Source organism: Pomacea canaliculata, linkage group LG12 (genome assembly GCF_003073045.1).
Source record: "Pomacea canaliculata isolate SZHN2017 linkage group LG12, ASM307304v1, whole genome shotgun sequence".
Taxonomy (NCBI): Eukaryota; Metazoa; Mollusca; class Gastropoda; order Architaenioglossa; family Ampullariidae; genus Pomacea; species Pomacea canaliculata.
Genome location: NC_037601.1, coordinates 4,485,871 through 4,503,301, shown reverse-complemented (window position 1 = coordinate 4,503,301; position 17,431 = coordinate 4,485,871). Strand labels below are relative to the sequence as shown.

The following is a 17,431-nucleotide window of genomic DNA, read 5'->3' as shown; positions in this document are numbered from 1 at the left end:
CACCTCACTCTCTAATGACCCCAGGAAATAAAAATGCTTTAATTTCAAGCAGCCTTTATTTGATGGTAGGAATGAAGATACGTCCTTCCTGCCGGAAATCATCCAGACAGACGCACCACCATGTTCACGTTGCTACAGGGGAGATCATGATGCTCACATTCAAGGTCTCAAGGAAGATCAATCATATTTAGAGGGCAAATAATCCACATACTTGGTCTCAATTTTTGCTTACACACTAAAAAAAAATTTTTTTTACAAAGCAGGAAAATGTTCGTCCATTTTTATCAGCAGTAAAACAAGTGGAACAGAGAAGACTTCTAGGGTGAAAGACACCAGCTCTGGAATGATACAAGTCTTAAAAAATATTTAAAAAATAACAACCCACAACTGGATCCATTAATTTGGGGGGAATGTTTGCGGGAGTGAAATACACAGCTCTGGAATGATAAATGTTCTTTAAAAAATATCAAAACATCATGTGAAGACAAGTGAACAGGATCAACAAGTTCTATCGTTAGGGGTGAGGGGAAGGTGTCCAAGTGGGGTAGGATGAAAAAAAAACGTAGCAGAAAGTCACCGTCTTTAATAAAATTTTCTCCATATTTGTCAAAAGCAAGGTCTTCAATCTTTGCACACACTGCCATTTATCATGACTTGCAAACTGAGTGAACCAAAACTAGAATTTTAAGTGACAGAACTAGGCATCAACTTAGTTCTTTGCTCTTGGCAACAAAATGTATTAAGAGCAGCTGTAATAAAGCAACCAAAACAAAATTTTAGCGATATGTCTTTTGTTCTTTCTTTCTAATATGATGTGACATTTTCATGGCAGGGAAGCGATATTGCACTATGGGAGACTAGATATCTTGTTCATTACTGCCCATCCTTTTGTTCTGCAAAACTGGTAATTGCACATTTCTAAAGATAAAACTGTTGACAGAGATTGGCCATGTGACTAAGTTATCTTGTTCAATTAAATGCATTCACCTCACTGACTTTAATTTTGAACTGGGTACATAAAGTAAAAGAAGTCTGTGTGGGACAGGAAATAGAAAGTCCTTTCACTTCGGATTTCAACATCGAAATTACATAAGTTATTCCTGTGAATAATTTTTTTTTACTGGAATGGACTAGAAAGCTGAATCGAAGTGAAGACATGATTGCACATTTTATACTTAGTTTCATGACTTTCAAGGGCAGACTATTCTGATGATGCTGATGAAGCTGTAATATAGGTGTGACTACCATGGCCACACACGTACAAAAACACCAAATTTTAAATTTTGCTTTAAAATGGAAAACTTAAGGCAGCTGAGCAATGTGCCCAGAAACAAAGCACCAGGAAATGTTTTTAAAAACACTACTTTTGATAGGATCTATGTACAAATGCTAAGAATAGAAAAGTTCAGTTCTCATAAAAAATAAGACCCACTTGCATAGTCAAAACTAATTAACATATTCACAGCAAACTATCGAAGTGGTTCACAATTTCAAAAGGGGAAAAAAGGCATGTTCTCGGCTTCATTCGAGTAAGGCTTAAATCAAAACCAATACAAACTGGTTACATAAATATATTTCGTCTTTTTGTGGAAAAACAGCAGCACATCATCCCAGTTATCTATGCCATGTGTCAACAGGCCGCACAAGGTGATGATAACATTTACAACATGGATGTTCTCTTTCCTGTGTGATGAACATCTTTTGTTTATAGTTTGTACAACACTTGAAGAGAAAACTTTGAGATTTAAAGCAAATTTGCTGTTAATCACACTTGAAACATGATGAGGGAAAGGGGATGGCGGAATGATGTGCACACATGCATGCAAACACACTTATAAGATAAGAGAAAAAGGGATCAGAAACTACAAGCCACCTGTCTGTATCATATCTTGCATAATCAAGCACATTATCTTCATCTATGCTTATTTTTGCTTGCCATAGTGTCATATACAAATAGGTCTTATAGGAGGTGCATCAGATGTTAATATTATTGCATATAAAGACCTTTTTTCACTTGCAAAGCAACTGTTCTTAAGGCACAGTCATACCAAATTGAATGTTGGTTGGCTAGTCTGATACAAGAACTGTTCAGAGTTCACAATGGTTTTCATTTTCAAATGTAGCACACTTGTGTTCATCCAGTATAAACAAAAATATGCATCTTAAATCTTTGCCGTTTCGTTAAGCTGTTAACTGTAACTCATTAACATCCTGATCAGTGAAAAAATACATCACTGCATTAGCCACTCTGACTACTGCTCTCCGTTGAATTGATCTGATACTTAAGCAAAAATCAAACAAAAATCAGTCTTCCATGATATCATTTTCTGCAGAAGATTATAGCAACGTTTCAATGATTCATTAGCTTATAGGAATGAGATATGGCGCTATGCATGCTTATTATCATCACTGATTTTCTTCATTGTTTAAAAAACAAAAAAAAAAAAAGGAACAGTCAACCTTGATTCGTTTTACCTTCACAGTTGGTGAAAGAATTTCGATAGTTTGTGTTTACATAAATACATAAATGTCAACTTCTTTATGCCAAGTGGGAAAAATTCATGAATATAGTCTCTTTCTATATATACATACAAATCCTACAAAATCCTTCAACAGGTTTAAGCATATCAATACAGCAGTGAAAAAGCGTTTAATCTATTCTGGAATGTACAGTCTCAACAGTATAAACCACTGGGGGAGAGGAAAACCTGGTTTATAAGTCTATAAAGTCATAATGTAAAAACCATGTAGAAAACTATATAGTTCTGTGCGACCTGAAAGGGAAGCGCAATAACAAAAAGCATAAAGTAGGCACATAGTGGTGAAGATAACCTTCACTGGAAGCAGAGATCACATCTTAACAGATATGCTGCCGCTCGTGCTGAATCATCTGAGTCTTCTCCTCAAATTCTCGCTCACAGTACTGGCAAACATAAACTTTTGTCTTCTGTGCAACACCCTCTGAAGTCTTGTGTGGATCTTTGGTGCCCACTTTGGGTGTGGCTTTACCTGGGGCAGGATTAAGCTTTTCTGCGATGTCTTCTGAAGGTTCATCCTTGATCTTTGGCACTTCGCCTTTTTTCTGTGAAGCTTCAGACGAGGTTTTTGTGCAAGACGACTTGCCAGCTGATGCATCCTTCTGTGACAAGCCATCATTTGCCACAGTGTTTCACGATCGATTGGGGCACTGGGAAAGTGAACCTGAACATGAGACAGCAGACTGTCTTCAGTTGCACAGCTGAAGTCGCAGTATGGACAGACCAGGGTTCCACACCCAGAATGCTGCTTGAGATGATGGCTCAAGTCATCTTTGGAAGATGTGCTGAAAGGACATTTGTGGCACCGAAGACCTTTGATGGCTGCTTCTTCATCAACTGCAGTGTTCGCCTCATCCATGGCTTCAGCCTGGAGATCTACCATGGCGTCAGTATTTTCTTCTGTATTATCTGCATGTGCAAAGCCATCATTAGAGTTCTCCTGCAATGGTTTTGCACTGTGCATCTCCATGTGCTGGTCAAGGAGCTGCTTGCTGGGCCCATGGTAAGGACATTTGGGGCATCGAAGACGTCGTTTAGCAGCTGAACTATCCAGAGTGGACTCCTTCAGTTCCTGCTCTTGATGGATGCGGTTGTGCTGGCATACCAGTGACCAGCGGTCAGAATTGTAGCTACATTTCTCACACTGAAACTTGCCAGCTCCACTATGCAGACCTACATGATAATCGTAGGAACTTTTGTTGCCAGTGGTGAAAGGACAGTGTGGGCAACCGTATGTCTTCTTCACAATGGACAGTTTAAAGGGTGGGGAACCTGACAGGGCAGAACTAGAGCCTCCTAGGGCACAACTCAAGGTACTCCTTCCTTCGAGGTCCCCAGATCTAGCAGCTTAGCCTCAAATTCGCCAGGTCTATCCTCTGCAAATTCATGATTGATAAAAATGTTGTCCATAGGTGTCGAGTCAAAGCCCTCCTCACTGCTATGCACATTTCGATGGCGGTACAGGAGAGAAAGACGATCAGCTGACCAGTCACAGTAGTCACAGATATATTTACGCTTCAAATTGTGCATTCCACGATGAATTTCAAATGCCTTGTCCTTTGTAGTCTTGTAAGGACAATACTGGCAGGCGAAAAACTCTCCCGCTGGCTCTGCTATGCTTTGATTTTTCTTGGCAGATGAAGTAAAGGGAGATGAGGGATCATCGTCAATAGTTGCCACAAGAACAGACTCTGGATCAGCAGAAAGCAGTGGCTTCAAGATGGCCTGGTGGTTGAGCAGCTTGGCCACAGACGGGTTTGGCTCAAAGTTGTGTTCATCGCAATGCAATTTACGATGCTGGGACAGAAGGTTCAGGCGGTCTAAGCTGTAAGAGCAGTAGTCACACTTGTAACGATTCTCTTCTCCATGGAAACTGCAGTGCTTGCGGAATTCATGGCTGGAATTGCTGCTGTAGGGGCAGTGTTTGCACTTGAAGCTACGGAACTGCTTGTCAGTTATGCTTCCCAACTCGTGGGCTGGTGATGATGCCGAAACCTCCCCAGTAGCATTTGCATTTTCTGCCTCCATGATTGCTTTGGCCTCCACATCAGTTGATTTGCACGTCAGCAGCTCTTGTTTTATGACAGGACTTCCTCCATTCACCAACAAAGTTGCACGACTCTGACCATCCTGATCACCATTTGTTTCTTCCAAGTCATGACTGCTGCTTTCATTCTTTGTGCTGCACTCTGCCTCTGGTAGCTCCATCTCCGCATTTTCGTTGTATGGATCAAGAAAAATGTCTTGGTAAGGTCTTGAGCTCAGCAGTATGCCACCCTCTCCGTCATCCAAGTGGAAACGTTCGTGCTGCTTCAACAGAAAGGCACGTGTGGCACTGTAGTTGCAAAATCTGCACCGAAAACGGCTTGTAATAAGGTGCTGGCGTCGATGTTTAATAATGTTATTGCGACAAAAAGTATGGAAGGGACATCTGACACATTTGTAGCGGATGCGGCCATTGGTTTTCATTTTGTTCTGAACCTTTTTGGCTTGTTCACTCAGCACAAGCTCTTCTGAGTTCAAGCTAAAGTTCACAGCCTCAGCATTTCTTAATCCTTTGTTAGGAGTTGATGTTTGAACAAACGATGCCTCTTTCTCACTCGACTCCTTACTGGCCACTTCTACAGCGCTGTCCTGGCTGAGATCCATGGCCTCCTCATCAGATGCAGCATCAACTGCCATGGAACCACTCAATTTACTTTTTGCAACAGTCATAAAGGGAGATGGAATAGAATCAGACACAGAATCGTGCACACTGCTGTGCTGGACCAGAATGCTGCTGCTGTCAGTGCTGAAGTCACAGTCTCCGCATCGGTACTTGCCATTGCTGTTATGCTGCTTGAGGTGCTGCTGCAGCAAGCTGGGGGATGCTGTGGTAAATGGGCAGTGCATGCAGCTTAAATGGTTTCCCAGCATTCTGGTCGAGTCCATAGGCTCAGTTTTGCTTGCTTGTAGACATTTCCTTAAGGTTTGCATTTCCTGCGACAGACCCTGCTCTGTGGCGGTGTTGATGTCCTCCAGAATAACAGCATAGATGAAGACGAACTGGTTTGGGTGACTCAGTTTCTCGTGGTGTTGAACCTCCTTCTGCTTATCGGCGTTAAAATTGCAATATCCACACTGATACTTGCCCTGTGGCTCATGCATGGCTTTAGTGTGAGCTGCAACAGCAGGGGCACTATTGTTGATGAAGTGGCATGAAGCACATTTGTACATGTGAACCCCTTCTGCCAGGAGAGGCTGTATGGGAACACCCTGGTAAGCGGTGATCACCTTGCGGCATACGATGGGATTGGAAGGGTCCTGCGCATGTGGCTCTACCTTGGGTTGCTGCTGCTTCTCAGCAAATGAAGATGGTACAGGTGACACAACATCTTGGATGTCTTCAGCATCCACCTCCAAAGCATACCTACAATTGAAAAACAAGACAGTTATCACCGTCTTTTAATTTGAAAATCACTATCTACGATGATGAAAGCATTTGAGTGGGTCCCAAAACTTTCTCTTAATATATGTGATATCATGTGATACAGGCATATGCGACTGAGAATAACACATGAGGGAGAAGGTGTGCATGAGCAATTTCTCGAACACCAGCACACACTTAGGTGCCTTTCCAGTCATGTGTAATAATTTTCTAATCTACAAAACATCTAGTTTTCTGCAACCTATTATGCATCCATCCCATAAGAGTTTAGTGAAATAAAATTTAAGAAAAAAATACGCAACATTGTCTTCTATAAATGCAAAACAACCCTTTAAAAAATGTGAAATAACTAACATCCTATGCTTCTCTCCCCTTCCTACTCATGCATAGCTCTAGGTGTACTTACTTGAGCGACTCTTTGGCAATGTGAGACAGAAGTTCCTGCTCGGCCTGCTTGCTGACATTGGTGGTCCACATCGTGGCATGACTATTGCGCATGTGATGGTATAGCTTGTTCAGCCGAGGCACGCTGAAGTCGCAAAACCAGCATTTATGATGATTGTTGCTCCCATGCATCTCAATGTGGCGTAAATAGACTGGAGCAGAGGGTGCTGTGTACATGCACTTTGTGCACTGAAAAGCTGCTTGTTGGCAGGGTCATCAGCAACTGCAGCTGCTGTCAAATTCATGGGAGCATCAACCATTTTATTGGCATTGACATCCTTTGGATATGTGCTTGAGATCAGAAACACTTGCTTCGTTTCATTTGCATGTGAGGTCAGGGACGCTGACTGGATGCTGCCCCCACTGTTCTTGAGGCCTGGCAACTGGCCATTTGCTTGAAACTGAACAGAACCTGCCGAGGACAGTGTGCTTCGTGAGGTAGAAGCCCCATTTGGCTTAAGGCCAGTGAATGACCCTGCTGAGAGGTTTCCACTAGCCACTAGCAAAGAGACTGGCTTGGAGACTCCAGACAGGTTACCGTGGTTCTGTGGAGTGTGCTGGGTTGGAAGAGAGCGAGACGCTCCTTGGGATTTCCGGGAACTTGCAGAGGTTATCTGACTTGATACTTCATTGGCTTCTTGCTCTTGGAGCTCAAGGGGATGGATATTTTGAGCATGCTGGTAGAGAGTGGTCACATGTGCAAACGTTGCTGTGCACCATTCACACTCAAACTTTCGAATGGATTCAGATGGTTGCTGAGCTGGCTGGGGAGTATGGTTTATTGCATGAGGTGAATTCTGCGTGCGAGTTAAATCGATGGTGTTAGCAAGCAGTCCCGTGTCAGTGACTGCTGGTTTATTTTTGCTGCTACCATTGTTGTTATTGTTATTGACATCTTCTGTACTGGCATCATCCTCAGCAAAAAATGTTTCCCATTCATTGGGGTTGAAGTCAGGGTGATCAGTGATGTGATTCAGCAGGTGGTTTTTGTTCCTGAAGCGTATCTTGCAGTAAAAGCAACTGACCATCGTGCTCTCTAGCTCATGTTCTCTCTCGTGAGCTACCATCATCTGGCGTTTGATGCACACAAAGCTGCACTTTACCACAGGTGAACTTCTTCATAGGCTTGCGAGGGTGCTTCAGGCGTGCTTCGTCTTGGTCCTCTACAACAACAGGCTCCACATCCTCTGGCACCGGAGATGTCTGGGTGACAGCCTTCTGACTGCCATGGGACCTGCGATGCTGTGCAAAGACACCAAGATCATCAGACATGAAGTCGCACATGCTGCATCTGAATCGGCTGGATGATTGCTTGTCTTGGGAGCTGCCAGCACTGTTGTGTTCTTCTCTCATGTGCACCTCCAGTGCTGGAGAACTGCTGGCCTCGAATGTACAATGCCTGCATTTGTAACTTTCCTTGTCGCCATTACTAGCATCGCTAGAATCCATAATGTCAGCATTGAGGGGGTTGTAATGACTGTACCCCTTAATGTGCTTTTTGAGATCACACTTCCATCGTGAGCTATATCCACATACACCACAAATGAAGGGCTTGTTTTCTGAGTGCAATACCATGTGTCGCTTCAATTCTGCAGGACTGTTACCAATGAAAGGGCATTCCAGGCAATGATGCTGACCCTGGTTTATGAGGCTGCGAAATAATGGGTGCTGGGCATTCTTGCTACTGGTGTTCTGGGTTACACCAGAGCCAGAGCCTGAAAGATTGCTAGCACTAGCACTAGGGCTTGCAGGCTCTGGTTCGCTGGGCAGATGCCAGGGCAGAAGCCAAAGCTGCAGATGTGACTGCAGGAGATGAAGAGCTGGCAGACAAATCTCTTGGGACAATGATAGCTGGCTTGATTTTACCATCAGCAGCAGTTGTGTTGACAATATATGCCACGGAGTTGCCTGCCACAGCTTGCGGCTGAGGGGTGGTTGGTGTGACGTTGCCCTCGGGCATGACTGTAGCATTGGGGGGAGCACCACGGTTCTTCTTCTGAGTGGTATCTATGACATCCTTGATGGTCCCACCTCCACATCGTTTCATGTGTTTGACAACATCCCACTTCCACTTGCTTCTGTATGTGCAATTAGGACAGCAGTATGGCTTCTCATCAGAGTGATTCTTCATGTGCTGAGTAATCTCTGAAGGCCATCGTGCACGATACTCGCATCTTGTACATTTGTAGGGCAGGGAAGTCTCTGGGACATTTCCAGTGACACTTCGTGTGACTGTGGTTGTTTTTCCTCCTTGGCGATTTTTTAAAGCTGATACTACTGCCTTCTGAGTTTTTTCGTTTATGGTACGGATACCATCAACACTTCCAGACTCAGAAGTATTGCCATCTGCTTGGTCTCTCATCGAAGTGTTTTGCTCCTGAGATCGGTTAGCTAGATCAAGGGGCTTTCCTCCAGGTGTCAGTGTACCGTTGTAGTCCACAGGCCCATCGTCCAAGAAGTTGGGTTGTCTGCTGACCATCTGGTTAGCGGCTTGAGTGATGGCCAGAATTCCTGCTACACTGCTGTCATCCTGAGGGTAGGAGTCTGCCGTCTCTCCATAATGAGACAAGTCAGGCAGACTGGCACCTGATCCTCGCCGCCTACGCTTGGATGGTGGCTCGCTGTTTTCCTCCATCTCTGGCATGCTGTTGTCCCCACACATTCAGACCCTTCCCTTAAACTGCTGATGGGTGTTGAAGAGTCTTTACGCTTGTATGGATTAGGGAGGGCACTATGGGCCTTGTCAAAGTGCTTCACCAAGTCCCACTTCCATTTGTATGTTGAGGCACACACGATGCATACAAAGGGGCGATCCTCTGAGTGGGACACGGCATGCTTTTGCAGCTCTGCGGCCACTTGGCCACAAAGTCACACATGTTGCACTTGAGTTGCTTAGAGTCATTGGAGCCCGATTCCTGTGAAGAAATAGTTGGAATTGACTGAAGTGGCATTTTCAAGAGGTGGTAAGTTTGCTGCAGTCCATGTGGTATCTTCTGGATTGCCTCCTGCATAGAGAGACAATGGTGTTATGGCCTTCTGCTCTTAACTACCAATCCTACAAAGTGATTTTCTTTCTTTAACACGTTATACCTATAATTTAAATTTGCAGGCTTAAATTCAAGTGGATAGCAATTGCCCATTTTCTTTTGAGAGATATTTCTTCACTCAGAATCATACAGCTTATTAACATTAATGGCAATTGTGCACATAAGCAAACAGTGCAATATAGTGTGGGAGGCAATCCAGGGACCACAAATGATGTAAGGCGCACAAAAAAGCATACTATACCACAGGTAGAAAGTAGATAAGCTAAGCTGAAAAGTTTTAAGTCAATGCTGGCTGTACCTACAAAGAGGTTAGCAAGGAATAGCATCTTATGTCAAACCTACTTCAGCAGAGGAAGGGTGAGAAGCTGAAAGCAGGGTAATACATCGACATTATAATCGACATATAAACCTGAAGGTTCAATACCTATTTGGGGCAACAAACTTTCCTGAATCAACGCAGCTGTACCCAGCTCCAGAGGTAGGGAAGATAAGGCAATGAGAAATAGGATGAAAACCACCCTTTAAAAAATATACATATATACAATAATCTGACCCCAAGAAAATACAGTCTGGCTTCCCAATAACTGAAAGGTCATGGGAGTACCCTTACCTTTGACCTTTTTAGGTAGGAAAAAACGTTATAAAAAATAGGTCATCTTCATGTTGCCAGTGCAAGCAGGAGGGAATTCTATGTATTTCTTTTTAAAACCCCGCAAAGGCAGTGAATTTTACAAATTTTGCAACAGTCCTACCATCACACACTGGAGCTACACATGATTAAAGTCTAACTCAGCATTGAGCACAGTGATCGAGAACCAAGAAACTGGTTCACAACAAAAAACACCGCACACACACAAAAATCCACGAACATTTAACATGCTGTTAAGAAAATCTAAGGTTGTGCAGTCTTATTTCCACAAAAAACACAGGATTGCAACATCAAAGCATGCAGAAACACTAGACATTTAAAAAAAAAATTGAAGATTTTAGTAGCTCTCAAATGTATATGTTCTGGTTTAAAAAAGTCCTGTCTCAATACCTTAGCCCCTGGTTCATGATGAAGTCTGTTCTATTTGCCAGTGTTTGAAAAGTATTAGGTACAAAACTGTTATTATGATTTTAGATCTTAGAATATTTTCCATGAAAAATGAGAATATATGCATTTTGAAAAAATGTACACATCTATGTGACTATTGTAATCAAAGAGAGCAGAGATATTGATGTTGTCCCCTCACATGTGTTTTAAATGATTATTTGACTCCTCCACCTTTGTGTGCACTCTCCTATGCATGCAGATAACTGTTAAGACAAATAGTGCAAGATGACACCAGAAAGGAAGGAGAAAACTGTTAAAAGATTTGTTGAAAACATGCATGTCTGTGATGCACAAAAACAAGCACATTTCCAATCACGTAATCTACAATACTTACATGATCAGTTCATGATAGGGAGTTTACACTTTACATATACCTTCTTTTGTTTCAAAAACTTTCTTTTAATTCAAATTTCGCTGATGGTGCAGAGTGGATTCCACTCACTGCTGCTGTGGCTACCATCATCTTTACCTTGTATCTAGCGGCCATTATTTGTAGAAAATTAGGAATCTCCCAATCCTGTACTGTTCGGCTCTATGTGGAGGTTAGAGAACGCAATGCACAGACACAGATAAAGCAAAACAAAGCTATACATACACTGTCATTTCTTAACTTGCAGGGGTTTTTCTGCTGCTTTTTATATTGGGAATCAGAGCGCACCTTGTAAGAGGTTATAAGCTCCATGTGACGGCTGCTGAAGTGCTCGTTTAGCAGTTCGATCTGTGGAAAGTGCTTCTGGCAGGCGGCACATTTGTATGCCTTCTTGTTGAGATGAAGCGACATGTGGGAGCTATAATCTACCAAGGTCTTCGCCTGGAAGGAGCAGATGTTGCAAGTCAGAACTGTTTTGTGGCCTTGTCCATCTTCTGACATGGAGGCGCTGAGCAAGGAATCGTCATCTTCCTCAAAGCTGTTCACATCCATGCTGTGGGTATGATCATCCCTCTCCTCGGGTGGCTCTACTTTGATAGGCACAAAACTGCTGGCTGATGCATCATGACCGTCATCTTTGCGAACAGAGAAATCCAGTGGTTCACTCTGCATGCCAGGTGCAGGTTCATGGATGCTGTCAGTCTCATCCATTGGACTGGAACTTTGGCTTAAGTCCAGGATGTTGGCCGAAGAGGAGGAAGGAATTGGTCCATTCAGGTTTGCTGTCAGGCTTGCTATCTGCTTGGAGGGGAATACAGGCTGATTGGGAGTGATAAATGGACCAATCATATTAGAGCTAAAACTCTGAGTCAAATGGCTACTGTCAGAATGATGCCCACTATTAAAGGAATCGTTAAGGAAGTTTTGGGGTGTGTCAGCTCTGGAACTTCCATGTGACACTACACTATTACTGTCAGCATTGTTGGGTGTATGTGTGTCTTCTTGTGGTACCGTTATCTTCTCCAAAAGCGCATTGTGGTAAATTCTACGATTATTGCAGGCAGTATGATTGCCAGACTGCACAAGGCTCTTCATGCCAACTGGGTATTTGCTAGCATCAGGTACCTCGCCATTGTGCTTTTCTTTCCAATGCTTATTGAGTGATTTGCGCCATTTGTAGATATTGCCACAGTTGGAGCAGGCATACTTCATGCCAATTTCATCTACAACCTACAACAGACGTGCCAGAAACAATGTTAAGTAAAAAGAACTGAAGGAATGTAAATGCAATTAAACCGAACAATTCCCACAAAGTACACTAGTACAAGTGTCGAGGAGCATGCAGCATATACTTAACTGTACATATCAGACAGGCAAGAATTAACAGCAATACAGAATGGTTACACTATATTCATCCTGAAATAATGCTGGGAAACTGTGCAGCTGACTTGAGGTAGAACATGCTGTTTTGCATGCAAAGAGTCCTCATTCTTGAAACCCTAACAGTAGAGCTTGCTTTAATATGACAATAAAACTCATGACGATGCACAGTACTCTTTATTATTAATTTTAAAAACACAACTCTGCCTTCCCTTCTCTACATACACACTCTTTTCCCCTTTACCTCAAAATATTTGGCTGGATCCACTTCCTGTCGTGTCTTTTTCTTCTTCTCAATGAGATCTGGAATCTCCATTATCTCTGGAGGAGGAGGGCTAGAGGCATCCTCTTCCATGTCTTCATCTTCTCCATCATCGACAATGACAGGTGGGAGTGATCCATCAGCAATGGAGCTACCTGGCATATTAGCTCCCCTGGATCCTCTCTCTGCTGCTGGTGTCCCTCCCTCTCCAGGTGCACTGCTACTGTTGGAACCTACAGCACCAGGTGATGTAGTACCAAGATCGGCACTCTCAGAGCCAGAGTAGACCTAAAAATAGTAAAGCACGCATCCAAAATTAGCATGCAAGCCACTTCTACAATAACGTGTTGCAAAATACACCCAGAAATATGCTCCAGGCATTTTGATTCTATTTTATGTGTAACATTAAAAACAAATTCACTAGCATGACAATCTGCACATCTTTACAGACGTGAACAAGACAATAATATTTTGTTTAACAGATTGTACAGAAAATTCCTGAAATAAGGTGAGAAAAAAATATACACCTGTCCACTTTCAAGAGCAAACTCTGTGCCAGAGAAATGCAGCTTGCGATGACGTGGCAGCTTCTGCTTGTACTTGGTGGCGTAGTCACAAATGTCACACTCATAAATGATGATGTCAAAACTGTGCTCATCTCGCTGGTGTCGAAGGTAGGACTTGGCAGATGTTGATGTGAAGTCACACACACTGCAAACGTATGTGCGATTCTGGATGTTGCCACATCTTGTGGGTGTTGCGGTGACAGCACTCCCACTGGTGCCGCTGGAATCGTCGATGACCAGCCGTCCTCCTTCATCGCCCAAGTCGTTCTCGTCATCGCTGAAGCTGTTGGACATGTTGTGCAATATATCAAGAGAAGGGTCTCCTTCTGTAGGAGCTGAGTTTGTGCTGATCATGCTACTGTTGCCAGCGAGGATCCCACTGCTCGCAGTAGTCTTTGTAAGTACCTGAGCACCAGAAGCTGATGCTGACTTTTGGGCTGAGTTGCTGCCGGCTGTTTCAGAACCGTTGTCAGTTGTGCTCTTGCCTGTCGCGTTTTTACTGCCAATTCCGTTCAATGCTGAAGTGTTTAGGGTTGTCTCTGTCTCTCCACTGTTGCCACTGGTACTGTTGGCACTGACTGTGCGCCTGGTGCGAAGACTTGAGCGGCGTGTGGTGGGCGTCACAGATGAGCGGTCTTCATTTTCCTGACCTTCAGTATGAGCTGTTCTCTGGTGATGGTAGAATTCGCGCACATCCGTGCAAGAAAACCGGCAGTGCTTGCAAATGCGATTGCGTCCTCGTCCCCTTGTGCAGTCTCCTGCTTTATTTTGGGTTTCTGTAGCATTTACTTCAGCTGCCAAATTGTCTGCTTCTTTAGTGTCCTTAATGCTGTTACTGGATAATGTGTCCTTCACTGGATCAGACTGATTCACACCACCTGGTCCTTTTGGGGGATCCTCCTCCGACATAGCTGAGTCGGGTGGGAGACAAACAACTGCAAAATCTGCACATACAAAGGAGAAAAAAAAATCATAACCTTATTTGGCAATTTTGACTCTGTAGCAATGACAGCATTCTGAGCTTTAACAAATTCTTCTTTAAAAAAAAAGAGATGTAGTCCCTCAAAAGATTAAATAACAAAGAAATAAAGATGTCAAGACTATACAACATAATGAAAACACCCTGGAATATAATGAAGTTTCCATTAGATATGTGTGTGTGTTTGTGGCCTTAATCAAAACCACACAAATTTAACCATAATTACCAAAAGATGTAAATTATTCAACTCTGTATAAACCTTTAATGTCACAAAGTACCTGTTTGGCGCTGCAGTCGCAGACCACGTTACTAGTGAGGAGGGGGTAAGAAGGGGAACTAGTGTGGGCAGGAATAAGACAAAGTGACCGCCTGTCCATCATTAGCGTTAGCTACAGAGTGATTGGATGTATCTAGGTAGTGGAATGATTGGAAGTAACTCTGTGGTATGCCTGAAATCATGAGAATGGATGATCCTTGCAAATGAGGATTTAACATTGTGATTGGCGGAATTGTCGTCTTCATGCTGGGCTCTCGAGGAAGAAAGTTGCAACAGAGATCTGTTCGAGACTGTTCAGATTCTCCGCTGTGAGTCTGTCTTGGAATTGTGACTGCTCCAGCACAACTGACTCAATAAGTGTGCAAGACCCACTCTATCACAGAGTGAGTGCTCAACGCTTCATCACCAGCAGCTGTTTGGTCACAAACAGTAAAGGCAGAGGCTGGTAGATAAGGTCCTTGTTAGGCGATGTTAAGCTTAAGACAGCAGTCCAGCCTAGAAGATGAGAGAGACATGTTGTGGCACATGGCAGTGCCAGAGTCTCAGCGATCGTGAAGGAGGCCACTAAGATTGACGGAATGACACCAACGGATTCTCGGACGTCAGCAACATCGGATGGCCCTCCCCATGGGCAAGAGACTTTGTGTGATGTGATAAGTGGCGAGTGTGTGTTACAGGAGTGTAGTGTGCTGTGTACAGTAGTTAAGATAATTAGTGGCTCATGATATCTGCTAGGGATAGAGAAATAACGGGACACCTAGAAAACGGCCATAATTGAAATTGTATATCATTTGTAAGTTGTTTGAAATACTCCTGATCATTAATAACTTTCTTTATCACACTAAATTGCCTTGTATTGTTTATTGGGGGCTCGGAGTCAATTAAAAGTGTAATTAGCAATTTAGTGGAAGTGTGTACGAGTTGGTAGAGGTGTCCAGAATGTGGTCAGTCCAAGGCAACGGCACTTGCAACCTCGGGCCATCTTTGCATGCCCATTCCCCGGGGTTCGCGACACACAGCTACTTTAAAAACCAATTTCTGATCACTTCTGTGGTTAGAAAAGTTGCTGTGATGAACTTATATATGATGACTTGCTATGGGGGCTGATGACTTGGTGACAAGTCAGGCCGTGTTGTTGGAGGCCATGACAGCCCTGGTGTCAAAAGTACCAACGCTGAGCATCGGGTGATAAGGCGAGGGTTGACGGTACTTGGAGCAGACAAGAAGCTGAGCTGGCGCGCGAGCAAAAAAGAATAACTGCTGCCATCATGAATGTCCCAGACGTGCAAGCAAAGTAAGGACTAATTAAAGAAAGTCCAGGACTTCTAGTCACTGCGTCTTTTACTGTTGTAGTGACTAGCCAAAGACCCATAACAACCCAGCACACATCAAGACTGAGACATGGGTGCCGAGACGTTTTTGACACAGTCGACAATCGCAATGTGCTTTTACTGAGAGCACGCGGTGACGGAGTTCCAATGTCTGTGGTCGTCCATCCCTCATAATGTAACATGCACCGATACTGCACAGCACGCTTTGTACACCTGAGAACAAGCAACGTGCAAACGCTATCAAGCATGGCGGGTCTCTAGAAAGCTTGACATCTGACCTCTGACCTGCACCTGAACGACGTGAGGCTGAAAGGGGTGGAGGGTGGTCAAAGCACGGCTACCCTGCACGCTAAGTGTCTACATCCAAGACTACAAGAGCGAGGAGCTGCCGACAAAAGTTCCGATATTTCATCAAAGGGTTAGTTAGCCTCACCGTTGAGTCTGTCGAGGAAGGAACTCCATATCCTCCCCCTTTTTTTTTTCGTTACAGAGAGAACCAGGGTGCTTAATATCTCTACTAAAACAGGACAAGAGGGGTAGGGGCGAGATATATATACACAATATGAGAACAGAAGTTCGTGAATAAGTTAATAGTACAGACAAAAACATTCAAGTGTCGGTAATCAGCTTCCTGTCAATGAACGCTTTTCCGTACAAATCATCTCGATCAGAATTACTGTCGTTGTGTACAGGGAAAGTTTGCCGACTTTCCGTGAATTAACCATCAAACAAACAGACCGACAACTGGCAACACGTCAACAAAAGTTTTCTCGCGCGCGCGTGCGTACACATGCCACTTACCGTGAACATCATGAAGTGACCGTCAAGAACCCGGCGACATCCGCGTGTGTGTGAGTCTGTGCTGCGTACGTACGTAGTCGTGTGTGTCCGCACCGTGGTGGTGGCCGTCGCGCACTGTAGGCCGGCCGATGCCAGCGCCCCGTCACCCGCTGCTATCAACACCTCGTGACCACGCGGGCCGCCCCTCCAGCCACCGGCACCCAGCCCCCAGCCAGTTCTGCCAACCGCTCAGCTGCCGACTGTCGCCAAAAACGTGGCTGGCGGCTGACAAGTTATCTCTCTTGTGTCGCCTCCTCCCCCTCCCCCTACACTGGCCGCCGGTCAGTCCAAGTGCTTGTCCCGCTCTGAGACAACGGCGTGTCAAGGGCGGGACGGTTGTTGTTGTTGTTTTCTTAGACCCACCACGACCACCGAGCTATCTACCTGTGTTTGTCGTGATAGCTGGTTCGAGTCTTGCCGATTCCATAGTGTTTATTTATCAAACACCTGATACGTGTGGCACATCACTTGATTCTGGCTCTCTCAGTTCGCCACTGCGGCTAGTACAACTGACCGGCACCTTGTCGCCAAGTCTTTGACAGTTTCTAACAGTTTGTCTTCACACCTACACACCTGCTGCTGCACCTTGGCAGTCAGGTACGCAACACTCCTACTGACTACTAGCCCAACCTTGCGCGCGCAGTGGCTGTCTGTAAGAAGCTCACGCAGCGCCCACGCCCTGGCCGGAACTCCCTTGCTGACGAGCGCACGCACACACATACGCTGGCTTTGGCAGCGACGACTACAGCTCAGCGCGCGATGGATGGTCGGAGCTCACAGCCACAGAAAAAAAAATGACACTCATTCCAGCGCACGCCTCATCCTTGGAGGAAACCTATTGGCTGCTGGCCCTCGAGATTACAGCAGACTTGTCT

General features: G+C 44.4%; 1 protein-coding gene across 1 annotated transcript in view; it reads right to left on the bottom strand.

Moving 5' to 3' along the window:
* Positions 1–1,198: 1,198 nt before the first annotated feature.
* The window catches only part of LOC112576974, a 67,118-nt gene continuing 50,885 nt past the window's right edge, over positions 1,199–17,431 (bottom strand). The window contains 12 exon segments of the mRNA XM_025259879.1: positions 1,199–2,941; positions 2,944–3,846; positions 3,849–5,946; positions 6,371–6,546; positions 6,549–7,511; positions 7,513–8,358; positions 8,360–9,045; positions 9,090–9,257; positions 9,260–9,413; positions 11,147–12,151; positions 12,546–12,851; positions 13,091–14,073. Of these exon segments, the coding sequence (XP_025115664.1) occupies positions 2,858–2,941; positions 2,944–3,846; positions 3,849–5,946; positions 6,371–6,546; positions 6,549–7,511; positions 7,513–8,358; positions 8,360–9,045; positions 9,090–9,257; positions 9,260–9,413; positions 11,147–12,151; positions 12,546–12,851; positions 13,091–14,038 (8,337 nt within the window). The 5' untranslated portion in view covers positions 14,039–14,073 and the 3' untranslated portion in view covers positions 1,199–2,857.